The sequence below is a fragment of the Epinephelus lanceolatus genome, chromosome 24 (genome assembly GCF_041903045.1).
Source record: "Epinephelus lanceolatus isolate andai-2023 chromosome 24, ASM4190304v1, whole genome shotgun sequence".
NCBI classification, from domain to species: Eukaryota; Metazoa; Chordata; class Actinopteri; order Perciformes; family Serranidae; genus Epinephelus; species Epinephelus lanceolatus.
The window spans coordinates 18643129-18670256 of record NC_135757.1 but is presented as its reverse complement, the minus strand read 5'-3'; the positions used below and the strand labels follow the sequence as shown (position 1 = coordinate 18670256).

General features: G+C 40.9%; 1 protein-coding gene across 1 annotated transcript; it reads right to left on the bottom strand.

Annotated features, from left to right (window-relative positions):
- Nucleotides 1-414: 414 nt before the first annotated feature.
- Nucleotides 415-22883, bottom strand: LOC117250223 (sodium/potassium-transporting ATPase subunit alpha-1). Its single transcript, XM_033616326.2, has 23 exons — nucleotides 22735-22883; nucleotides 22191-22301; nucleotides 18367-18426; nucleotides 14315-14416; nucleotides 14043-14144; nucleotides 13839-13952; nucleotides 13405-13539; nucleotides 12451-12568; nucleotides 10679-10947; nucleotides 10273-10581; nucleotides 9460-9594; nucleotides 8837-9029; nucleotides 8572-8747; nucleotides 8350-8486; nucleotides 6971-7121; nucleotides 6653-6821; nucleotides 6398-6552; nucleotides 6137-6260; nucleotides 5900-6045; nucleotides 5678-5808; nucleotides 3993-4094; nucleotides 2365-2456; nucleotides 415-613 (listed from the first exon to the last, which is right to left on the bottom strand). Exons 1-23 carry the CDS (start codon nucleotides 22744-22746, stop codon nucleotides 585-587), a joined length of 3072 nt encoding a protein of 1023 aa, XP_033472217.1. The 5' UTR covers nucleotides 22747-22883; the 3' UTR covers nucleotides 415-584.
- Between the last annotated feature and the right edge of the window lie 4245 nt (nucleotides 22884-27128).

The following is a 27128-nucleotide window of genomic DNA, read 5'->3' as shown; positions in this document are numbered from 1 at the left end:
TTAATGTAGCAGAAGTGCAAACATTCGATGGGTAGTGGAATAGAACAGTTGGTTTTCAGAGTTAGAGGTAGTGGATGTGACTAATAGTCGCTGCTGGTCACTGCTTCCTATAATAACACCCAAAAATATCTCATTTGCTTTGCCAAACATAGATAAGTCTTTCTCTCTTTATCATAATTGTTTTATTTCAAACTCACATCCCCTCTGATCTGACTCCAGAACTGAAGTTTAGGAACTGTTGAGGTGGATAATCCCGCTGCACGGGTCACCGGACCTGACTCACTGGTACATATCTATTGAACCTTGAAACAACATCCTGCATGAAATGCCTGAAATGCTGTTTTTTCCCTCCGTGTGTAATGAAGGCAACAACAAAAGTGTGTGCAAAAAGTAAACTCCCAAGCAGCCTCAATGTACAATGGTACGGAAATGTTTTATTGTGAATGACATATACATCAAAATAGTCTTAATTTGTCCATGCTTGTGTTTTTGGGGTCTGACTAACATCTCAGACAAATATGTAACATGGCAGTAAAGAACTGTGAAGCACTGACTGTGCACTCCGTTGCTTGTGTCGTGTTCTCTCAGTAGTATGTCTCCTGCTCCACCCAACCTAGAAACCAAAGGAGACAGAATTAGGGACATAGTTTTGGGATGTTTCTCCTCATATTTGGGGTCTAAATTCTCCTTGTTGTCTTTCACAGATGAATCAAAAAGAAAGGTTGGATTTAAAACGGCTTTGACCTTTAACTTTGCACTCAGGCTGCAGGATGATATCATCCCTCATGCTGGCTGACAGTAATTCAAACAAACAAGACCACATCGGGGAGCGTGAGCAAGACACGTCCTGAATTTAGAGCCGACACTTTCTTGGCGATGCCATTAAGGGATGTGTCCCGCAGGGACGTGGAGGTTGTGTCACTGTTGTCTCACGGTTGCTCATGAGATGATATCATCCTTGAGGCCAAACGTATGACTAAAAGGAGAACTCTGACCTATCAACATGAGGAGCTGTGGTTTGCGATGCATCATTACATGTACGCACAGTCAAATAACACTAGATTAGGGGCTGGTGTGACTCCAAGATGTGGATGCTATTATCTAGCATCTGTTGGCCCCTCTGACTAAAAGCTATATTTTATTTTTAGACCTGAATCAATTGTGTTTCACAGATGGCTAAAAATCACTGGGCTGGAATTCCCGCTTTTGAGTGAAATTACAAAACTTGATTGAGTCCAGGTTTAAAAATAACCTGGAGGACAGTTCGCTTTGGGTCATGCACACAGTGGACATGTCTCATTTTTAGGACTTTGTTTGAGCAACTTAAAATAAATCCAAGAAAGTGCAAACTGTGTCATCTCAACTTGTTTTGTTCTGTCTGATTGTGACACATTATTCACCATGGATGGGCAATAGGATGTTCACTGATCTGTGCTGAGGGGCTCAGATGTAACAGACCCACACACACACACACACACACACACAAACACAGCTGCATCACACCCAGCCCCGCATGCAGGTTCTGCCCAGCTCCGTGGGTGGAACGAGGCATTAACAAAGGCAGGGTTGAGGGTTGAAATCCCACCGGGGCTCTGCCATCTGCCACAGTTCACTGGTCTGTGTGGGGACACAGTTGTGGCGGGGATAACAGACACAGGCACACACACACACAAATAGACACAGGAGCACATGCACAGCTCATACTAAACACACATGTTGTTCACCAACCTTGCAACACATCATTTACTGATACACCTCTGCTCTTTTGCTCTCTGTATTACACATCATGCTGTATATCATGACTGACATTACATCATCACGTCAGGTCATGTCTGATTTGTTCGTTGGGGTTATTATTTTGTGATCTTTTTGCATTGGTATTTTGGTTAATTTCTAATAATAATACCCTGGAATTCACATCAGCATTAAAGTAAAACTCCTGGTGTCACGGCAACATGAATTAAGCATTAACCAGCGCTTACAGAATAAATTGTTCCCGTCCTGCAAAAACAATGTGTCTCCGAACAGTTAACTTTTAATGAGCTAAGAATACCAGCCTTTTCAGCTCTGTCACTGTGCATTTCCCAGCAAACCCGATGGGGTTTTAAATGGTTTATTTAGCTTGTGAAGGAGGAGAATTTTCTCAGACCATAAAGGAACACTTCAATCAAAGCTGCAGAAATACAAGACACATTGTTTTCTTTGGACGGCGACAAAATTTAATGTGACAGAGCTTTTTTCTTCTGAATCTGATTTCTCATTTGGCCAAAATCCTGCCCCGTGCAAATACAGAGAGCAGAGGCAGAAATGTGTCAAGCTTCAACTGCCTCAAAAAGCAAAAAGGAGAGTGAGTAAAGGTCTTACCGCCTGGGTTGCGTCTGAGGATATATCTTCTGGCTTCATCGTACAGGAAGATGAGGAGGGAGTAGGGGAAGGCACAGAACCACCAGCATGGCCTGAGATATGGATGGACGGACACAGAGATTGAGCACACAAACCATCACATGGAGATTTTAAATGATACTTATTAGTGTCTTTATTGTGGACTGCTCTTGGCCCCAAACAGATGACAGCACTGCCTATTTTGTTGAAGCCGGCTCCGATCAGACAAAGTGCTTTTTGCAGCTTGCCGTGGCTTCTTTTGGCAACCACCTAATAACCTGCCCTTAGCTTAACTGCTTTTTTTGCTGTGAAGTAAACTCACAGATCTGTACCTTAAACTCTGAGATCCATGTGGGGACATGAGACCCTCAGAAAGAGGAGAAATCCCAGGAAGTACCACCAGCTGGTCCAGGAACTGGTTCAAGGCTTATTTTAGGATGAGTCGGGGACAGTCTGACAATCTGCTGTCACTTTTTGTGCCTAATTATGGTTGGTAAAATGTTAGAAAGTAGATGAGGCTACAATTTATTTAGATATGTTTTGCAACTTGCCTAGAGTGACGCTGAAATTGAGATCACATTGGCTAAACACATGAACCATGTACGCTACCACTTGTCATCACCACCTCTCAATTTGTCTGATTGGACAATGGGGAAAAAACGGCAATGACGTCGGGGGGCTTTTCTGCACTAGGTTAAAAGGTTTTTCAAGAGAAGGTGTTGCAGGTTGCCCTTGCAAAAACACAAGGTGCCTAGCACGGAAAAACATGCTTCACTTTCATTACAAACAAATGCAAAAAGCAATCTATTTAGCTAAATTTTATGTTAATTGATTCAATATTTGCTGTCATTTTCTGCACAACTTGGGTTTTTGTTATCAATAAACACCTTTCCATGTCATATCTGAAAATTCGTTGAGAAACAGAGATCCTCAGAGGCAAAGACAGACATAAAAAATAACAATCTGAGCGCAGACGAGACAGAAATAGGGACACGAAGACAAAACCTGGCAGGAAAGACAAAAGACTCTCAGACGAAGTGGAAGAGAAGCCAAGGTTAGTTAAACATCAGCAGTCACCCGAAGAGAAAGGTGAGTGGGTGGGTGAGGAGTCTGAAGAGACAGAAGCACTGGGAACAGATGAAAAGGTGGCAAAGAAGAAAGGAGAAGCGGGAGTAGAGGAAGACGCACAACAATGACGAGGAGAACAAGGTGAGGAAACACCTGAGCTAATGAGCCTGACATGCTCTTTACTGCTTTCTATTTTTCTCTGCTGGGCAAAGAATCTCATTAGCACAGCGGCTCTGCTGCTTCAGTCTGCCTCTGAAGTGGAAATTACCAGTGACACCAGATAATATCCACCTTTTTTTAAACAAGATAATGAAGCTAAAACAGCACAGACTTAAACTTCATCATCGGGGAATACAAAGAAAACAATGGCAAAGCACTGGCTGCACTCATTGGCAGGAAGCCTCTGGGACGTGCAGTAAAAGTCAGTAAAACAACAGAAAAGAGGATTTCATGTATTAGCACTTTAATAGGGATGAACTTTATTGTACTCATAAACTCGAAAAATAATAGTATAGGTGTATATAAGTGTGTGTGTTACTCACTTGAGAGGGTACATTCTTAGGGCAACGTCCATGCCCGGGCAATATGACAGGAAGGCAGCCAGAGCTGTCTCTTCAAATAGACCAAAGATGAGGATACGGTTCCTGTGAAAGCAAAGAGTCAACACAGTTAGAACAATTTCACTAGTTACTTTTATTAACTTGAGATCATTCAACACTGTGATTCCTGTCATAATGACAACCTCTGAAGCTATAAATATTCCTACAAGGTAAAACTAATTCTTGTTAAACAATTTACTCTCAGGTGTTTTGACATTTGATGGACACTTAAAACTACAGTATCTGGGTTTTCATCCTAATGCAGGTGAATTTTAACAAAATATTTTTTGTTGCCTGTTTTGGTTTGTTGTTGATTGTTAATTATGATGTGCTGTTAAAAGGGTAGGTGTTATAAGCTGGAGCTTCAGCCTACCTTTTAAGTATTTGCCATTTTCTGTGGGAGGCTGTGACTTTATTTACATGAATTTGTAGATGAATACACAATGTTCTTATTTCTCCTTGCAGACAGAAATAAAGTCTAATTCTAATTCGAGTGTTAAAAGTCATCCAGAGACGATGAAAAGAGCTTGCAGTGGCCTAACGTTATACAATGACTGTATGTCACTACATTGACCTTTATTTATACAGTAATTTTCCACTTTGCCTTGCCAAGTTAATTGAAAATGCACATAAAAAGAGGTGGATGGAAACTCATTGTTGTTGTCAAGAAAGTCTGCCGTAACTGAAATATAATCTATCAAAGAAGTCTGGGCGGCTCATCAAATTGTACTTTCAATTATAATTTTGGCTTCCAACTATTATTCATTCATTCATTCATCTTCTAACCACTTCATCCTCTTGAGGGTCGTGGGGGGGCTGGAGCCTATCCCAGCTGACATCGGGCGAGAGGCAGGGTACACCCTGGACAGGTCGCCAGACTATCGCAGGGCTGACACATAGACAAACACATAGAGCTCACATTCACACCTACGGACAATTTAGAGTTATCAATTAACCTAGTCCCCAATCTGCATGTCTTTGGACTGTGGGAGGAAGCCGGAGTGCCCGGAGAGAACCCACGCTGACATGGGGAGAACATGCAAACTCCGCACAGAGGGGCTCCCACGCCCGGGATCGAACCGGCAACCCTCTTGCTGTGAGGCGAGAGTGCTAACCACCACACCACCGTGCCACCCCCCAACTATTATTCAAACAAGATAATCAAGATAAAATGATTATTGCTCTGCAATTTGGCAATGTTGCTGTTTTTTCATGTGTTATAAATCCAGGGCATCTCTTTCCTTTACAGTGGTGAACTCAGTGTTGCCAAGTTGGTGAATTCAGCAACTTTTTAGACTCTCCTAGTTTATTACTAAAAAGCGACTGGCAACAAATTCAGCTATTTATTCAGACCGTCAGGATAAAAGCTTGAAATATATTCAAAATTTGAAAATGTATATTCTAATGCATTCCAATTGTTACCGCCTCTTTTTCCCCTTTAACCTGTGAGGGTGTAATAATCAGAAATTATGACTTTTGCCATAATCGAACAGCCCCAATTTATATATTATATATTATATTTTATATACTATAGAAGTACCCTGCTTGAATTTATCATGTCAGAAAACACGAGTTTGGAAGTTACTCTCTGTACTTAAAAGGTCCTGTATGTCTCCACATGTACATACTTCATTCCTTGCTGCAGGATGGAGTTCCTCCTGGTCTTACAGATGATCAGATCGGCCCACTGGACGATCACAATACTGGCGAAGAAAGCTGTGTGACATGTGTGCTCTACGATCTTTCTGCGCTCGTATGTCTGGTAAGGAGAAAATTTAACAAGATGAGCACATATTCCTTTTCTGTTCTTCCTTTGAAAATCTGATTGAGACAGATTAAACTTTACTGACCCACTGCTGTCCGTAGCTGTCTTCCAGGTCATTTACATATTTGTCGTCCCATAGGACTCTGATCCCCAGCAGGTCCATGGGGAGGAAACCATTTTCAGCCAGGATCACAAAGTATGTGAAGAACCCAGCTGTGGCCTGCATCATACCTAACAGAGGAGATGAGCAGCATTTTAGAAAAGCACCAAACAAACTGTCTGGACATCTAAAAATCATTTATGTACCATGAGGTATGCTTACCAATCTGTCCATAGGCTATGCTGATGAGCCTCTCATTCACCAGTTTGTCTGTTTTGGGGTTTCTGGGCTGTCTCTTCATGATGTCGCTCTCAGCTGCTTCATAAGCCAGGGAGATGGCAGGGACCTGGGAGACAGCAAGAAAATAAGAAAAATAAGTAAACGAAGCATCCAAATTCACTTTATGCACAGATTGGATTTTATAATGACTTTCCATTAACGAAAAATTTGCACAATGTCAAGAAATCTGTTTAAAGAGCTCACCATGTCAGTTCCCAGATCAATACAGAGGATGGTGACAGTTCCCAGGGGCAGAGGGATGTTGGCGATGATGAAGAGGAGGAAGGGTGAGATCTCTGGGATGTTACTTGTCAGAGTGTAGGCGATGGACTTCTTCAAGTTGTCAAAGATCAGACGGCCTGAAAGAGTCATTTAGAAATGAATAGGAGGAGAGTGAGGAAATCAATGCTTTTCACAGTCTGTATTTTCACATTTCTGCAGATATAAGCCTCGGTGTACCTTCTTCCACTCCAGTAACGATGGAGGCGAAGTTGTCGTCCAGCAGGATCATGTCAGCGGCCTGCTTGGAGACGTCAGATCCAGCGATACCCATGGCGACACCGATGTCAGCCTTCTTCAGAGCAGGAGAGTCGTTCACACCATCACCTGTCACAGCCACAATGGCTCCCTGTTGAGAGGGAAAGGAAGTGTTAGGATGTCAACTTGCTGCAAGATTTAGCTTTAACTTTCTCATTTAAAAAAATCTTGGGCCATTCTGAGAGCTGTTAATCCCAATGTGTGTCTGTAAACATGTCTTAAATTCTCTTTTATGCTGACCTGTCTCTGGCAACCTTCCACAATAATCAGCTTCTGCTGTGGAGAGGTTCTGGCGAAGACAATTTCAGTGTGGTACTTCAGCACATCGTCAAGCATTTCTGCGGTCATGTCTTTCAGCTCGCCACCGTGGACAACACAGGCCTTGGCATCCCTGGAGAGGAAAGCACAGCAGCGTTAAAACAACAGTTGTAATCCCACATCCTGTTTCTGAGAGAAAAACTAAGGATGGGGTAATCAGGGCAATAAGAAGTGAAAATCATGAACAATCATGAGGAAACAGGACATTTCTTTAGAAAATGAATAGAATTGACCTTGATGCCCTGTAAAGAAGATTATGGCATCATCAGCAAAAAGCTAGATTTAGAATAAAGTGCTAAACATCTTCAGAACCTGCCAAATTATTAGACCTTCACTTCAGACAGTAAATACATTTTGACATTTTATAAGTCCCATGGTACAGGACAGTATATTTTTTCCAGAGACAGCTATTTTTTTAAAGAGATATATTGTATTATATGTTGTGCTTTGTAGCATTTTGCCACCATGGAGCACCAGGGCAACTTGCAAATATTATTAATATATAAACTTGAAAGCTGTTAGTTGGTTTCTGACTCCCAGTGAATAAATTCTCACATTTAATGGTGCCACTGTAAGGGTTTAATGTTCCGCTAACTGCTAACAGCTAACAGCTAACAGCTAACTGTTGACCAGAAGATTCAAGTTCACAGCAAATACATGAACATTTCCAGCCCCCTAAAAGTACTTTATTTTACTTATATGTAACAGTAGTTTATTCAGTAGTTTAGTATTTAAGTAGTCTATAGTAGTTTAGAGATTTCACAATATCAAGATATATATCATGTATCACAATACTGTCTAAAAATATCCCCATACTATTTATAGGCCATACTGCCTAACCCTACTGTGTTTACTTTTATGCACAAACCACCAAGGCAAATAGCTTGTGTGTGAAATCCTTCTTGACATTAAGCCTGATTTTGACAGATGATATTTTTCATCAGTTGGCAAACAGGAAATTTCCTGCATGATGACTCTGCTGTTTTTGGGGACAGTATTTTTGCAGCCTGACAGTGACCTAAACACCCAGACTAAGCTTGCTGATGAAGAAAAGTAAAGCCACCAGCTCAGAGACTCATGTAGATTTATTTGTCTGCAGTGAATTAATGGTAAAAGCCTTTTTGGCTGAGTAGATTGCCTCGTTAGCTAATGCTGATTTAATTTTGCTCTATTAGTACAAGTATAAGGAAGAACTGCTGCAGAAGAAGAGACAGGTTTCAAAAGATTTAATTTAGAATTCTTATTCTTAATATCTAGTGCCACAAGAACACTCAGAACTAAGATTTAGTAAGTGTACTAACCTGGGGTTGACCTCTGAGATTGGTACATTCAAGCGGGCAGCGATGTCTTCAACTGTCTCGTTACCTTCAGAGATGATACCCACACCCTTAGCGATAGCCTTGGCTGTGATGGGATGGTCACCTGTCACCATGATAACCTGAGGGAGAAGAGGATAAGAGTATTAGGTTCTGGTCTTCAAATAATATATACCTGTGCTGTACACCTGAAAAGACTACACTTACCTTGATTCCAGCACTCCTGCATTTGCCCACAGCATCTGGCACAGCAGCACGAGGAGGGTCAATCATGGACATGAGGCCAATGAAACACAGCTTCTCAGTGGGGAAGTTCACCTCCTCAGTGTCAAAAGCGAAGCCATCTGGGAACTGGTCATCAGGGAGGTGGAAATGGCAGAAACCTGGGTAAGACAGGAATACTTGTCAGATTACTTTTCTCTCCCAACACATTAACGACGTTAGCATGTAGCTGAATGGAGCTATGCTATACCCAGCACTCTTTCTCCAAGTCCTCCCAGCTCAACATAGGCATTCTGGAAAGCGTCTTTCATCTCATCGTCCAGAGGCTGCTCTTTGCCCTGGATCATAATGGTGGAGCAGCGGTCCAGAATCCTCTCTGGGGCACCTTTCATCACTAGCATGTGCTTGGTCTCTCCAGGAGTTGAATTCTTGTGGATGGAGAGCTGTGGGACAAGAGCAGGACTAGATTTTATATACTTGTCACAATAACAGTTTTACTAACATGGGCTTACAGCCTCTTTGTGGTGGTGACGTTGAAGTTATGCAACTGGATATGGACATATGCATATGGACTGACATGTATATGTACACTTTTTCTGTGAGCGAACAGTTTTAAAAAAAAATTCTCCTGTCATGTCTATTTGTTTGCTTTTATTTGTTTTTGTTGTAAAAGAGGAAACTTTTCAGAAATACTACATTAACAACTGGTCCATGAAGACATGAATAAGCCCAACCAGTAGAAGGCGTAAATTGACATTTCCCTCTGATACCACTACAAGTAAACTCTGTATCTGCAACACCTCACCTGCACAAAATACATGTGGAACAAATTTAGAAGCTGCGATGTCATGGGAAAATCTGGGGATTGTTTACCTGGTATTTGTTGGTGGAGTTGAAGGGGATCTCCGCAACCTTGGGGTATTTCTCTCTAATGCCATTAACGGATCCACAACACAGCTCAATGCACTTCAGCAAGGCAGCTTCTGAGGCATCACCGGCTACATCTCTCTGTGGATTTAAGCAGAGGATCAGTGGGTTTGACACAATTTGAGGAAAACATTGGTAACCCTATGAAAAATGCAAAAACTAATCTAACACAGAAGCAAAAATTTTTCATGCACTTCCAATCAAGTCAAATCCCTCCCATTGATTTCAACAACAATGGCCACTATCTCCAACAAAATTTCAAACAGCATCTTTTTGAATATCCATCCTGCTCCCATTATACAGTTTGTGGAAAAAACAGATTTGTCAGCACTCATTAAGAAATAAATCAATGGGTCTGTCTGGCCACCTCTTTCTATAGCTGCAGCTATATATTTCTGAAAAGGCCTTTAATTATGCTGAGTGCTTTTTATAAAGATTTGTAGTGTGGTCTGGCTGCATTTGTATTTTGCTGGATCCAAAAAGTTTCTTGCCAAGTCATAATGCCAAGTCACCTCCCACACAGTCACTGCATCTTGGAATTCATTTGAGTAATGTATCCAATTCAACAAAAAGGAAGAAAAATATTCATATCTGATGATGAGGGTAATTTCTGCTCTTCGCTTGTGTACAACCAGAAATAAGAGATGATGTTACTGATACCTTCCTCCACTGGTGAATTATTTAGGCTCTTTTGTGATAATCAGAACGCGTGAACTAGAGCAAAAAGTTTAGTGTTTGGTAACCAGGGGAGTTTCTCACCTTCAGGATGGGTACGTTGCTCTGCTCTGCCAAGAAGACGGCGCGATTGCAGAGTCCAGCGATTCTGGACAGGGCGCTCCAGGTGGCCGAGCTCCTGTCGAAAGAGGTACCACTCTGGTTTTCTGTGGTGTCGGCCTCGTGAATCTGGTTGTCAAACCACATGTGGGCCACGGTCATCCTGTTCTGGGTCAGGGTGCCGGTCTTGTCAGAGCAGATAGTGGAGGTGGAACCCAGGGTCTCGACGGCTTCCAAGTTCTTCACCAGACAGTTCTTCTTAGCCATACGCTTAGCAGTCAGGGTCAGACACACCTAGCGACAGAAATCAAGTGTTTATAGCTATAATATCTTCAGTCATCAACAAATTTTATTCAAGTGTATAGTAGAAATGCCGGACACCACAACTCACAGTGACAGTAGCCAGGAGACCTTCTGGCACGTTGGCGACAATGATACCGATGAGGAAGATGACGGCCTCCAGCCATCCATACCCAAGGATGAGTGAAAGGATGAAGAAGGAAACACCAAGGAAGACAGCCACGCCTGTGATGATGTGGATGAAATGCTCAATCTCAACGGCGATGGGAGTTTTTCCGCCTTCCAGACTGGAAGCCAGGGTAGCGATACGACCCATGACAGTTCTGTCTCCGGTGCTGATAACGATTCCTCTGGCAGTACCTGAAGAAAAAGCAAGTGATGTTTTGGTCAGTGTGCTAAATTGTGGCCAAACTGTTCCATACTGCTGCAACCAACAGCAGTGAAAAAGGCTTATTATTCTAAGTGTTTGACATCATTGTGAAAAGGATCCCTACAGAAAGTTCAAGAGAGTTAAAGAGTCAGATCCTTTTGGTTTAACCAGAAACAACCCTGAAATTGCAATCACCAAACCAACCAGACTCGATTTAAATAAACAGTAATTTTGTCACTATATACCACACTACTGTGGTACTCTGGTTTAGTTGAAATAAACATTTGATTTAACCAGTTAGATGTGAAAATATGCTAAACATGCTTAAATTACTGCTAATTTAAATGGAGTCTGGTAGGTTGGCGGTAATGATTTTGGGGCTGTTTGTGGTTTAAAAAAGGATCTCACTCTTCAACAAAAAGGTCCATCTCTGTATGGACCCTTTCCAAAATGTTGTCAGACACATAGAATAAGAATCAGAGCATAAAAACAAGCACTTTTAGTGGAAGTACATTGACAGTGCCAACATGTCCCAGGTGGTTACATTGCAGCCAGTTTCGTCACAGCTGGCTGCAGCAGTTTTGCTCAATATTGGACCAATTTCAAAAAGTGTTGTTCCCATTAGTCGCTCAGAAACTAAAACATGTAAAAATAAGGTCCAGGCTTAAAAATACCGAACTTGCCCTTTAAATTTCATAAATTCAGCAACATAATCAATCAATTTTAACAATTAGTTGTTGTTGATTACTCATCTCAAGTGTTATTGTCCTATCTTATTCACATGCCAACACACAGGGGACAGATAATGGTGTGTGTGACTTGGTTAGACAGACCAGGCCTAGGTTGCTTCCCATGGCAATTATGAACATGCCAGTTGGGAAACAGGTCATGGTAACTGAACTTGGGTCTTAAGGAGCTGCAGCATTTACTCATGGACAAACTGAAACCTACTCTGTTCATTTAGTACGGCTCGACAACTCTACTATTATCCTCTTTTATGCTCTGATCGCAAACAGCTGTCTGCTCTGAGCGCACTCTTTTTCTCTCACTTGACCAACATGCATGAAAATATGAATTTGTACAGAAAAAAGAGGCACCCAAAACTGAGATATTTCAGAGCTTCCCCCTAAATTTGCGGGAACTGCTTCCTGGATTGAGGTTTGCAGGAAATGTAACAAATGGTTGTATGGCAACAACAGCTGAGTATGTATTGAGGAAGTGGATCGGGCAATTGATTGTGGAGGCAAAGACATTACCAGCCGAAACACCGTTGCACCTATCCATTTTGGAAAAGCGACAGTCAATGGGGAAACTCCAATTTAACCGACCAATAGTGCAACCTCATCCCTCACCCAATCAGTGACAGACTTTGGCCTTTATATCGACTTACAGTATCTCCACCTCTTTCAAAGCTTTTGTAAGTTTAATTTCCTTCTAACTTGGACTTGGATTAATTCTGACCCAGTAATTTCTGCAATTTGTTAGTTCTCTACCTTCAACGCAGTTGGTGGAGAAGAAAGCAATGTTCCTTGTTTCCAGAGGGTTGTCGTTGGAAAAGTCTGGAGTACGAGTCTGAGGCTCAGATTCACCAGTCAGAGAGGAGTTGTCCACCTGAAGGCAAAGGCAAATTTATTTATAGACACATTTCATATCCAAAGGCAACATAAATTGCTTCACAGAATCCACAAGTAAAAGCACAAAAAAAAAAACAAATCATAAAACATCAAAACGGTAAAAAAGGAAATAAATAAAAGCAAGGGCAAACAGTTCATTAGCTGGGATCTGAAAGTCTTGGCTTTTCTGGCAATTTGTTCCGCATTTGAGCAGCGGAGAAGCCAAAGGCAGCTTGACCATGTTTGGTTTCAACTCTGGGAACAACCAGTGATCCAGAACCAGCTGACCTGAGAGGTCTGTGAGGTTCGTACTGGGACAGGAGATCTGACATCTTGGACCTTAACTATTCAGTGATTTATGGATTTTATAAAGTTTTGATTCTGTGCAAAATGATTAAAAAGTAAAGCAAAAAAGAAGTACTAAAGTACTAGAGATATACAAATAAGTAAAAATAACCTGTCTACTGGACACAGGTCAAAATTAAACCAACTGAGGAACAAACTAGACAAGTTTACAACTAAGACGATGTGATTTAGATCTTCGAGCCAAAAGAAACCTTTTCAGAAAGTGAACAGAGGAAGCAAACTTCATGAACCACATCTGTCAACATACAGTATTTCCCATCAGATGTTAAGCAACTTTAACCATGACTTACTGACAGACTGTATGCGAGTGAGTCATGATTTCTTTTGTCTTTGTAACCACTTGACCAAAGCTAATACTCCACACCTACAATAATATATAAATATTTAATATCTTAAGAGTTGTTCCAAACCACTGCTCCATAACAATGTCTGTAAGGTAAGATTAAAACAAGTCTTTGAGGTTCAGACCTTGCAGCCGTGTGCAGAGATGATTCTCAGATCAGCAGGTATCCTGTCTCCACCTTTCACCTCCACCAGATCTCCGACCACCACCTCCTCAGCATTGATGCTCTTCTTTTCACCGTCACGGATGACCAGGGCTTGCTATGAAAACAGAAGTGAAATTTTTGTTTTTTAGGGCAATTGTACATATCAATGTGATCAATTCTCTGAGTGGGTTTTGTTTTTATTCCCAGCAGCAAGAATTCAGATGATAAATGGAAAAATGTGTCATCAGTGTGGTAATGCTGATGGAGTAATTCTGCTCCTTAGCATCTTGCAACATGTTCTGGCATTTGTCACTGTCTTTGATAGGAGCTACTGAAGATTTGACATTTTGGAAAGAACTGCAACTAAATGCTTTTCAGCGATACTGTCTGTAATATAAAGGGCAGAAAACTCACCTGTGGGACCAGGTTCTTGAAGGAGTCCATGATCTTTGAGCTCTTAGCCTCTTGGTAGTAGGAGAAGCAACCAGTGATGATGACAACAGCAGACAGCACAACACCCAGGTACAACTACAGTGAGAGAGAAAAGACTGTTGTCAGTTCATCTTTGGATGTTTTATTTCTTTAATTAATATCATACTGTAACAAAGACCTGCTTACGTTATCATTTGCTGGTTCATCTTCTGAGGCAGCCTGGATACCGTAAGCGAGGAAGCAGAGGATAGCACCAATCCACAGCAGCATGGAGAAACCGCCAAACAACTGGAAACAAGACAAAACAACATTAAAGTTTCAAGACTGAGCCGGTTTAACTGGCAAATCTGAGTGAATTTGCATTTAAAGGTTTTGAATATGCAAATAGGTTGGTCTTTTGCATAAAAAAGTGTTGAGCTCCCAACTGGGAATTTCAGCTCAGAGGGAGTGACTTTTACCTGTTTACAGAACTTGACCCATTCAGGCGTTGTGGGAGGAGGCGTGAGGGCGTTGGGGCCATCGCGGAGCAGGATCTCTTTTGCTCTGGAGTTGGAAAGACCCTAAAAACAGACATAAAAAAACAGGTTTAAAAGAGGACTTCTTATGCTTTTCCTTGTTTTCTGTCATGAATATAATGTTACAATGTCAGATGCTCATGTTTAACCTTAAATAATGAGGTAAACATATGTAAAAGTAATCCCTGTGAGCAAAAACCTCAGGCTTCAGACTGTTCTGAATACTCTGCTGCTAGTGTTTACACACTAACATCAGGGAAACGTAATCTTGGTTGCTGATGTTGTTAATTTCTCCCTGATTTCATCTCATAATCCTGTTTTTTTATTGGTGATATTTCACAGAAGGAAGTGCCGCCATACTCTGTTACAGTCATTCTCTGGCTGCAAGGACAGTGCAGAGACACTGAAATACAGAAGACCTGGAAATGTTGACCAATCAGAGCAAACAGGGCTTTTTAAAAAAAGGAGGGGGCTTAAAAAGACAGGCGCTAAAATGCAGATTTCAGACAGAGGGTAAATACAGCAACCAGATCTCAATCCAAAGTCGTCGAAATCTAGGCGCTTGGACAGTGACTTCTGGTGTCAGGCGCTGACGATAAAAGCCGTCTTTTAATGTCGGCATGATACGCGAAAGTGTTCTAGTAGAATCCCCAAATACAAGTATGAACCTTAAAAAAAGGGCACAATGTGTCACCTTTAACTGTGCATGTTAGCTACAACAGTATACATGCTTTCATGCTTGGCAGCCTGACAGAAAGAAGAGACAGGGGGTGTGTTTATGTCTGTGTAAACTAAGGAAAATCATAAAAGAAAAACCGGGGCATCCTGTTTTTTGACCTGCTACTCTGCAGCTTTGTCCTCCTTTACTGGAGGGAAGCACTATGAAGGACGAGTCAGAGCGACGTGTTTCCAACTGAACTGTTATTTGGTAAACAGGTGCACCGCTATTACTTCAGGAGGTGGTGGATTAAAGTTTGGTTGAAACAAAAAACAAAAGGAACACATATCCACAGGAAGAAAGGTCTCAGTAATATTACAATTACTGCTTCGTCTTCTCACAAGCCTGTAATTAGACGGTAAAACGCAGTTTAGGGTCAATTGCGGCTTTTGATATGGAAAAAGTGGTAACAGCGTGAGAGAAGGAGACAGGACAATCAGGTTGTATCTGTGTTATCATTGGACAGTGCGTACTTCAACGTGGTCAAGGTCACATTTTCTTAGATTAAAAAAATAGAGGAGAATTAGAGTAAAGTGTGCCTGCAGCTCTCTTTGGAGGGGAACCAGGAGTGAAAAGCAGTGTTTTTTTTCTTGTTGGTAGGGTCAATAAGAGCGGTGTTCCTGCGTGAATGAAGTCTTTGTTTTGGGGCAAACTCAGACAGATCAGATTTCAGCGGATAATCAGCATCAGTCAAGCTTTTGGCCAGTGTAGGACTGTATTGAGTTGTGTAATAGGATTGTGTCTATTTGTGTGTGTGTCTTAAGCTTGATGAAGACCATGGTTGAAACATGGAAATTAAATTTTGTGTAGCCCTGACTCTTTAAAGGGTCAGTTTACCCATGTTAACATGTGTGCATGGTATGGACACCTGGGGGCTAAGAATAAAGACAGACTGTCCAGAATTACAAACATGGCCAGTAAAATTATTGGTTAAGAGCAGAAATAACTGTGTTGAACATTTAAAAGAAATTGTTGCTAAACCTGTTCATTCATTCTCTTTTTAAAGAATTCATAAAATTACCCTCAGGACAATGCTTTCACACCAAATGCAATAACTTTGTTGTAACATGTTGTGTTATTTATTGTGTTGTGATTTTACTATGACATGTTTTAACCCTCGGTGAAGCTGAAGGCAAATTTAAGATTATTACTATTATTATTTTCCATTGTATTGTGGTAGAGGTAATAAAACTAAAACTATCTGCACAGCCAGACACTGGGAGCAGTGTCTTGTTTTCAAGACACATAACCGTTGAAATGCATTGTGATTCTTTCAAATACATGTGGAGAGAGTGAAAGGCATTATGCAATGCGCTCTTGGCTGGCTAACCTCTTATTATGCAGTCTGTACCTGTCTCCTGCAGTCACCTCCTACCTGAGCAGCGTGTTTGCTTCGTGGAACCTCTCACTTTTAATTCTGGGCGCATGTTGAGGCTGCATTCACACCGAGGCAGGCGTTGCAGCAATTAACCACAGGGTTGTGCATTTGCAGGGGAAGTGGAGGGTGGGGACCACATATGGAAAGCCAATCACCCTGTTTCAGTGAGTACTGAGTACTTGTCTTCAGTTTGTTTATATTGGCTGAAAGATCTGTAGACTTCCTTTTCATTATCCTTACTGTAGCATATTCACGGCCAAAAAGGACACATGGGTGCACACAAAAACAAAGCAGGACTGTGCTTCATGTCTTTTCCTCAATATATTTTTTTGTGATTTAAAGAGACTATATTACTTATTTAGTGATTTGGTGTGTCACGTATTTTTTAAGTGTGACGCATGCAGTTCTGGGCTAAAAAGAACAGTGTAAATGATCTGTTGATAGTCATGCTGACATCACACTAGCAACATTACACCTTTCACTAGTTTCAGTGTCTGTATCTGTAGAATATTTCACAGATATAAAAAACTTTAAAAATGTGTTTTTAGCACTTTGAAACCTGGAGCAACAACACTTTTCTTGTGCTGCTTTTAAGACGCCTTTTGCAGGTATTCAAACCTTTGAGCCCTGAGCAAATTGGTGCAATTTCTTTAAAAACATGGGGGGGGGGGGAAGCAATGACCAACTGGGTAAGAAACATTCCACAAATTGCAAAAAATTATATATTTAAAAATTATTTTTAAAAAGCTCAGGTAAAACTATATGTATAAATATCATAATTATATATCTTTATATATGTATTATGTATATATTAATGTATACATTATTAATGTATAATTAATAAAACATACAATGCACATAACTGTTAATATTTCGTATGCTTACTCAAATTGTATTGTTGTTTATTCTACTGATGTATATATTGTAGTTAGTTTTTTACACTTACAGCCTCAGTACAGTGACAATATATATTTTATTTTAATTTTTACATCTTAACTAGTGTTAAAAATGGTAGCATAATGCACATTTTATTTTTATTTTAATGCACATTTCATATCTCATTATTTCATTAATTGCTCTATATTTACATACTTTTTTTTCATACTCTTATTTTTACTTCTAATATAATTCTCTATTCCTTTCATTGGAGCAACTGTCAAGAATCATAATTTCCCCTCTGGGATCAATAATGTATTTCTGATTCTGATTTTGTTTCTGATATCTAAAATTGTGTTGCAGAATTACTATAATTTTAAGCTCTTTTCCAGGCAAAACTTTGTTTTAAACTTTTTTATTATTTTTATTATATATATATATATATATATATATATATATATATAGTTTTAAAGGGTTAACTCAACACTTCCTGTTTCCGTAAAAGACAGAATTCCTACATTTGTTAACACAAGTCTGTTATGATTTCCTCACCTCTGACTGTCTAAAATAAATATAAATAACATTCATTATGAAATGAAAACACTGAAAATAGTGACTGCAGTGTGTTTTGTAAAATCCTGCATTAACATTACATAATAAGAACTAAGGGAAAACAACCAAATCTCAAGGGAACTTTACTGCTGTACATATTTTTTTTTTTTTACAATACATCAACACACAATGTAAAAATACTGGTAAAAGAAAAAATATATACAAAAAAGGGGGTCAGTAAAACTCCAGTGGGGGTAAAATGGACACTGGCGAGAGGTTTTCTTTCTCTTTTTTCACACTAAAATGGATAAATAAATGACAAAGTATCTACAAGTGTAATGCCTATCTGTGCCTTGTCGTGTGCTTTTGACCTCAGTTTGTACTGGGAGATCTTCCCCTCCCTCTGGGCTTATCTGCCTCTGTGGATCACACACACTAAAAAACAAACACACACACATGCAGAGTACTCACCCTGGTTAGGTCGGTTCCATATTTTCTGTGAAGTTCATCCAAGGTTAACTTGTGATCATCCTACGGACAGAAAAAGACAGAGAATGAAAGAGATTGAGCCACATTGCGTAAAACAAGCTAAAATCCCTGTCATTTTAAAACCTGCAGATATTATCTCCTTTGAGGATTAAAAAATGTCCTGTCATGTCCTCCAGAGGGACACAGGGGACATAAAGATGACAAGGCAAAATCGGCCATCTGATCAGGATCAGATTATGGATGCATGCCGGTCCATACAGTGTGATTTTAAGATTAGTCAGAGCAGACATTCGAGTAAAACTGGACTCTGCTGGTGATTGGAAATTTGCAGCCAAACACGAGAGCTAAGCCGCTCTGAGCTCAGCTACGTATGGACTCATCCAAACAGTTTGCTGTGAGCAAACAGCCCATCTAGCCGAATCAATGTCACCCAACTGATATACTGATGTTTGCTTCCAAGAGTATTGCTCATGTGTGTGACATTTCCGTGGAGCCTACCCTTTCAGAGCTGCACTCACATCAATATCAGTGACGTCAGAATAAATTTGTTGAATGATTTGATCAGCAGAAGTGTTGTTTTCAGGTAAATATTTGGTCACAGCGTCTATAATTACCAAAGACTGAATGAAAGAGCGGGGGAAAATGCAATTTACAGTGCAAATGAACAACCAGAGGAGCTGCCACATTCATGCGCCTACACTGTGTTTGCTGAATAACGCCTACAGCGAGTGAATGAATAGAGACTCTTCCACTGTCATTTGGATGATCTGCAATAATATCTGACTCCCACCTTTAGTTTTTTATACTGCGTGAAAACAAAGTACTGTAATCTTTACACAAAATCCCAAAGAGTGAACCATCCACATGCCTACGTTAGTTTCTGTGTTGGTTTACTGATGTCACATATGTGACAAATTCCTGTAATGGTCTTGTAACGGTGTTGAATTTCCATTTCAGTATGGCAATAACAGTTTATTTCCCACAGCAATTACTTTATTGTGGAATAAAACTGCTCAGCTTGCTACATCCTGAGAATGAGGCAACAATCATGCACAAAGAAGTACGTCATGTTGTAGCTGTTTGCTTGTACTGTATCATACATTTCCTTCTGTTCTATATATGTTTCTTGATTTTTGCAGTACTTACTTTTATCCCAGTTGTCTTTCTTTGTTAATGTTATGCACCAATACACCAAAGCAAATTCCTTTTATGTGCATACCTACTTGGCAATAAACCAGATTCTGACTTAATGTAGTATAAGGGAAAATATCTGCATATTCAATCCTGTTATAGAGATAATATGGTTGTTTGGTTAAAACAGACCCCCATTTATGATCTGCAGTAAACCCAAACGTCCTATAATAGATGGCAGCTTTGTTCGTAGGTACTGCTGGTCCATAGTGAATGAATGAATGAGGGAATGAATGAAGCATCAGTTCACACCACTCAGTAACAGTGGCCCATTATACTATGTAAGGACAAGTTTACATTGACCTTTGAGAGCTGTATGCTTTGCATCCACCGAGTATATGTGACTTTATACATTTACATAACAGCAATTTGAGCACTAAAAATGTGGAGTCCTGAGCCTTTACATTACGCTCTTTACGGTCGGTTGAAAAAAGGGGTGTAATTGGACAGTTTTGCCCGACCTGCCACCGTTTTGCATTATAATGAGCGAGTAAAGTGTTCCGTGCCAAATGTGCCGTGAATAATGTGTTATCACATGCCCCAAACTACTGTTGCTTTTTTGGACTGTTTGTCAGCAGTTCTTTTGAAGCCCGCAGAGAAAATTTCTTCGCTGGCTTTGATACTCCGGCTCATAAACACACACATATGGATAATGCTCGCACGGCCAAACACACACTCCTGGACTAGTTTCTTCTTCATGCTGAACTCAATCACAGTGCATGTGATTCTATATTTAGCATTTTATCAAATCACCAGCTGCTTTATGTTGCTATGGGAATGGTAACCACTGTCTGCCTTAGCTGGACTTTGACGCTTCAGTTAATTGTATGGTGGCGCAAATATCACGGTGTAATAATGATTAACATGTCAACTCCATAGAGACCCACCAACAGTCTTATTACTGTTTTACTACTGCCCAATATGCTATTATTCTTTAACCAAATCTGAAACCTGAGGATCATCAATACAATTTTTTGTTCGGAAAATCAACCTTTCTGAAGACACAGCACTCTTTCAACACTAAAGACACCGCCTGCTGTTAATTGCAGTAAATGATATGCTAAGTTAGCGATACGGTTGCTATGGCATTGAGATGTCCTTCAGCAGCGGCAGGACTTTGAGATCTAGTTAAGATGTATGGACAATAATCATTAATATGTCTCCTAGATGGTTCTTTTATTGCCTAATAACCTGCAGTACTCAGTGACCTGGTGGGTGACATTGGGCAGGGACTGTTGCAGAGAAAACAATCAGTGATTACAGAATTAATTATAAAGCTGGTAACAAGCCACAACTTTTATATTCTGTTGTAAATCTGGCTTTTTTAAAGTTACATAAGCGTATTTGCAACATACTGAAAGCATCAATCTGCTCCTTTACATGATGACCTTGTGAAAGTCAAAGACCAATCAAGACATAATACAACAAAATTACAGAAAAATTATTATAATGACATTATTAAATTACAAGCAAGACATTAAGATGTTCACTAACGTCTACTTTAAGATGAGACCTGAATGTGTCTCCTTGTGATCTGACCTTGTGAAGGACACTATCCGACAGAAGTTAAAAGGCGCTTTGTCTTTAATGAGGCATTTTAAGGTTGGCCACAAGGTCAAACACTGAAGTGAGAACAGCTTTGGTTAACTTCTTAAGAAGAGAGAAATAGTTCAAGCTACAGATGAAACCTTAACAACACCTTTAATAAACGTGTTTATGCCTGTAAAATGCCACCACTGGATATTTCAACATACAGTCGGTGGTATGAAATCAGTCATTAGGCCTTTAATTGACTTGGGGATGAACTTAATGCAAGAATGACCTTGGGAAGTGACCTCAGCTGGCTACAGACACACACTGAGAAAAAGCTGACACCAGTGGAAATCGGGTGACTGTTCTACACAGGAAACCCACCTAAAATTCTATGCATGCAACTCTGCAAAAGTCTCTGCACCCAGAGTAGCTGAGTTTAGTATCCGCGTGATTGTGGCTGGAGATAAAATGAACAACTTATGATCTGAGAGTCTGGAAGTAAATTGAAGGCATAATAATGTATGTTTACCGGCTGAGGGAAAACAGGACTAGCTCATATGCTTTGAGAAACTGAAGACAATAATGACAACAGAGCTTCTCACCCAACATCTCAGTGTAGAAAACTAATCTAGATAAGCATGACTGAGAAGTTAAGTATAGTTGTGAACTCCATAATGACATGTGACAGTACATGCAGCGGTCTAAAGTAGCAATCTTTATGAAATACGGGGCAGACAGCTACATCTCATGTGACTGGCCATGAGGTCAAAGCAGAGATTTGTCCTAGCTGTGACTGTATCACTGCTGTGACTGATGACAGTGACTTACAGTGACCAAGAGTGTTAACATGACCTGAATAGGGCTGACATTAAGCATGAGGTGAGCAATGTGTATGGGAGGAAATGGTTGTAAAGTTCAAGAAGGTCATTCTATTGAATGCCTGTCCCTTCCCATTAGAATCAAGGTGGATTTTGGAGGTTATGAACATATTTACAAAGTTATTTACAAAGTAAGTGTTGCCATACTGAAATCCAAGCATTTAAAACATCACAAACTGGTTTCACATTTCTTTGTCTACTCACCAAATCAACTTCTTTCTTGAGCTCGTCCATATCCTTGTCCCCTTTACCTTTCTTCCGTTTCTTCTCCCCGCCATCTGAGGTTGCTGCCAATTTGTAATCATCTTTCCCTCTCTGGATTGAAGAAAGTGAGACAAAATAAGCTTCTGAACAAGACCGAGCACGTGTAGGAAGCCTGCTCTGAGGCTTCCTCAAAAGTTGCTCGAGCAACAGCAGAAAGCAGTGTTAACTTTGCTGTTCAAACATGCTGTAAAACCTGTGTTAATCATTGTTAGAAGGATTGTGAATGCCTCATAAACATCTCCAATTTAAAAAGTTTGAAGAGTTCTAAAACTGTGAAGAAGAAAAAACAGCACGCTTGCACAACTGGTTTCGAAACTGCTAAAGGTACAAAGTACTTGAGGCAGACCACAACTGTCAGACTTAACCAATAACTTGTGACAAAAACTTGGTCTGTGCTCAAAACTGAAAATCATAACCAGCTTAATCTTAATCTAAAGACTTTTAGAACCTAGTCCAAAACATGTGACAGAGCTCCAATACTTACTCCCAGCCCCATGGTTGCAACGCTAGTCTGAGAACAGTCAATCCAATTGTCTTTTTTAAATTGCAACTTTCCTACTCCGCCTCTCTCTCTCTCTCACACACACTCTCTCTCTCTCTCTCTCTCTCTCCCTCTCACTCAGCCCTGTTGCGTCCTGTGTCTTCCGCACTACCCAGAGCAGAGAAGATAGGTTGCTTCACATTAGCATACCTTTATACCCACAACTGGCTCACCTGCCCCTGGAGGAGGGGCTTGGGGGGAGGGGAGACGGAAAGGGGTGAAACTGGACAGGTGAGCTGTAGTGTTGGACTGCTGGAGGGGTGAGAGGTGGTGGTGGTGGTGCAGGGGGTTTACTGGGGGAGGGAGGCACTGGTGGAGGAGGAGTATGGGAGAAAGGGGAGGGGTAAAGCTTGCTCAACTTCCCTGTTTTGTTCTCACCGCTTCCCTTCTTCTTCTTTCACTCTTACTCATTAAGTCTCTTTGCAATATCCACTCCACTTTTTCCATTCAGCTACACTTTGACCTTTACTTGCAACAGGTAGGTGGGGTGGACATTCAAACGCTCACGCCCTTCAAAGTGAATCTCTGTGTCTCTGTCTGCATGTGCTTAGTTTACAGTACAAACAGGAGTGAAAAAAAAGAGGTATGATAGTGGAAAAGTGAATGAGAGACAGATAGAGATAAAGGCAGAGCTAGAGAGGTCAAAGTCCATCTCTGCAGGTGACTGATTCCCCAAAGCCGAACAAAGCATTTGAATAACAAAGGCTGAAAGACAAAAAGATGAGAGCTGATTAAAACTGACTTTTTTTTTCCCAAGAGGGCTTGGGAGAAAGGCTAGATAAAACCGTAGCTCATAGCAAAGATAACAAGTGGAATGTAAAGTGAGGAATCCACTGGGCCTTTATAACTTTCCCTCCCTGTCTGGGGTCAGTGCGTCCTGTAAAAAAAAACGACCTTGTAATTGATTCTGAAGTCTGTCCACCTCAGTAAAAGTCAAAAGACCAGGACTGGAATGTGTTTCACAATGCTAAACCATTGTGTTTAGCATAGATTCACATTGTTGCAACACTAAGTGAGCTCACAATGGTCCTTGGTTGGCTGCCTGCTGCTCCCATACAGTGGCAGAAGGATTAATATATGTTAATCATCCTGAGAAACACACGGAAATCCGATTTAAGACCCAATTTGTGCTGAGTCCTCTGAGAGTTCAGGTGAGATTTAAGTTTCTTCCTCTAATTGGTCAAGCTGATACAGTATCAGGAACCAAAAGATTTGCTGCTACGATTGTAAGCCCCACCTTAGAGACTTGGAAAACCTGAAATACCTGCCTTCAAATATTTATTCAAATAACTATTCATACCGGCATCATTGTGACTTTGTGACAGTTTCAAGACTTGTTCAATAACAAGTTGGAATAGATCCACTGAGTGAATTTGAGATTCCTCTCTTCAACAGTTAAGCAATGTTTATGTCTACGACTTTGCATGTGCTATATAGCAGGCAACATGTTTAGGGCTTTTATTGTGAAAAGTAAGAACAGAAGGAGCAGATCTGGTCTGGGATGAACCCCGTCTCACTCCAAAATCGTAGAATACGTACACATTGTCAGTAACTTCCAGCGTAAGACACAGACGAAAACAGCTGTCCTTTCACGTCAGCATGACATGCGGCCAGTTGGCGCCTGGCAGCATCAGGGTGAAAGGTGGCCAAGCAACACTGTAAGGGTGAAAGTTTGAGTCAGGTGGGCGGGAGGGGTGGGATATGGGTCCAAGAACCAATATGGGTCCAACAACCACGGAATTTCACCCAGGAGGCTGGTGCTCGCTTCCCGTTAGATCGCGAAGCCAACCACTGCTCTTTTGTCCTATACACAACCACGTGCATTTGTTGCCTAAACCCAACAATGTGTATTAGTTGGCGAATTAAAAAATATTAATTCACAGTGTTGTACTAACATAGGTCATCTATTTTGAAAGAGACTGTATGTAAATTTTACATTTCCTGCATAAACAGAAGTGTATTTTGAAAACAGACGATGCATGTAACAGGCAGAACTTGACACGGCGTCGCAGAACGTCAACAACCAACGCACCCAGGGTACCTTGCACGTCATATCTGGACGGGTCCATGTCATTGGTTCGACAGCCCATTGGTTCGACATCCTATTAGTCCGACTGTCCGTGGTGCTGAACGGCTCGCGGTGGGCGTATGGTGCGCCGCGACCAGCTTGAGGCAGAGCAGGCTCACGGCTTATGTGTTTGTCACTTTCTTATTCATTTTAACCCACACCATGATCTTTTCCTGACCCTAACCAAGCGGTTTTTGTGCCTAAACCTAACCAGACCTTAACCACAGGGCATCATGATGATTTCGGAACGGACTTCGGAACAATGAGTTTAATATGGTCGGAACAATGGGATGTCGAACCAATGGGCTGTCGAACCAATGGGCAGTTCCCATCTGGATGTGGAAAGTCCATGACCAAACATCGGTGTGTGACAAGGTTGGCGTGGGAATGTGTTGATAGGATGCCTTTGTAAAGGTTGAAAGGAATAATAAAGCTTGGTACGAACTACAGATCCTGTTGTTCTGTGATGCTAATCTGCTCTTTGTCCTTGAGTTCGTCTTCATTGTAATTCTGGTTTCATCATATAATACCGGGTGCGGAGAAACCCAAATTATCAACAGGTCCGCCTATGTTGTGAAGTTGTGATGTGACATCCATTCTGCACGCAGAGATTGGCTGATGCCTTTACAGGTGGTGCAAAAGCTCAGAAAAATGTACTTCTGATCAAAAAATGACACCACTTTTTCCACACACAATATTTGAGCTCTGTGTAAAAGTACGAAAATAGCTCGAAAATAAAGACTGACATGTGAATTAATCGCACAAAAATGCCGGGTGTGTCAAGGCCTACAGTGCTCCTATGGCAGAACTCTAAAGCAAAGCCATAAAGTTTAACTGAGAAGGTTTTAAATGAATGATTGAGCCACCTAAAGCCCCTGCCATACACTGTGCCCTTGAACAGACGGTGGCTTCTCAACAGGTCATCGAGCTAGCACAGAAAAGCTAAATGCCAAAATAAATATGACATATATAATATGTATATGTACAAAGTTGTGCAGGAGATGCACTGGACAAAAGCTCTCTGGCCCAACCTTATTTTTTTTTTTATCTATGGCTTCCACCTTAGCTCATGACCCTGAAGTCTCCTGTGGATCATGAAGTGCTCTTCCTGTTCATTGAAACTGGCAGGAAGGAGAAGGGATTGTCCTTGTTGGCTGGCGGGCTGGTTGGCGGGGGCTGCTGGATGTGTTTGTAGTAAACTTCCTAGTGTTTATAGTCACTAGATGATGCAGGGAGGAGGTGGGTGTTATAATACAAAGATGAGGAGAGTGACGAAAGAAGGGGGGAAGATTGTTAAATAGCAGGGGAGGAGGAAAGAAAGGAATTCAGAGAGAATGGAATGAATGAGAGGAAGAAAAATGAAAAAGATAGACTGGACTATGAGAGGCAGACAGAGAGGACATCTCTTGTGGTATTGTTCTAGCTATGGTACAATGAATGCAGCTTATGTTGTTGCTTAAAGAACTTGCCATAGCAGTGGAGCCTGCAGTGTATTAAATTCAATTTGTTCCAATTCTATTCATGAGGATGAAATACATCCAGGAGAAAGAGGACAGTGATGTAAGAGATAGATAAAGGGAGAAAGGTTGAGAAAACCCTTAAGGGGACAGTTCAACCCAAAATAAAATCAAATCCATTTTTTCCCTCTTACTCACAGAGCTGTATATCCACTCAGATAATGGCTGTAGCTCGCCACAATACAACAGAGCCCAACGGAAACTGGTTTGTGGTGCAGTTTCTCGTGATAATCCGCTGAAATTCATTGGGATGCAAACTAACAACATGTGCTTCACAGCCCATTACGTCAGCAGCTGTAGATGTGTGTGTGCGCATACTGTCAGCACCTGTCTCTTCAGCTTCACAACGACATATGACCACACCTTCTATTCAAACACATTTGCACACACACACTGATAATTTGTGTTTACACTTTCTTTTGCAAGGATTTGCACAAGAGCATGTTTAAGTCTTTGGGAAATCGACCTCCCACGCAGCAGTGATGTGTCTCCTGCATCAATAAAACCAAAAGAGCAAACCATGATTGAGCCTAAGTGGCTCCCTCGGAGTTTTTATGCGGCTGATGGGGGTTTCAGCTCCGTAATTAATGCAGTATACGTTCTTGTTTAACCCCAAACAATGTTCTGCCACACATAAACAGCAAGGGAGACGTAAAACATGACCTTTGGAATGACACTGTAGTAGGAGTACAAGGAGTAACAGTGATATTATTAGGGAAAACATACTAGTAGCCTGTAAACTATCAGTTAAA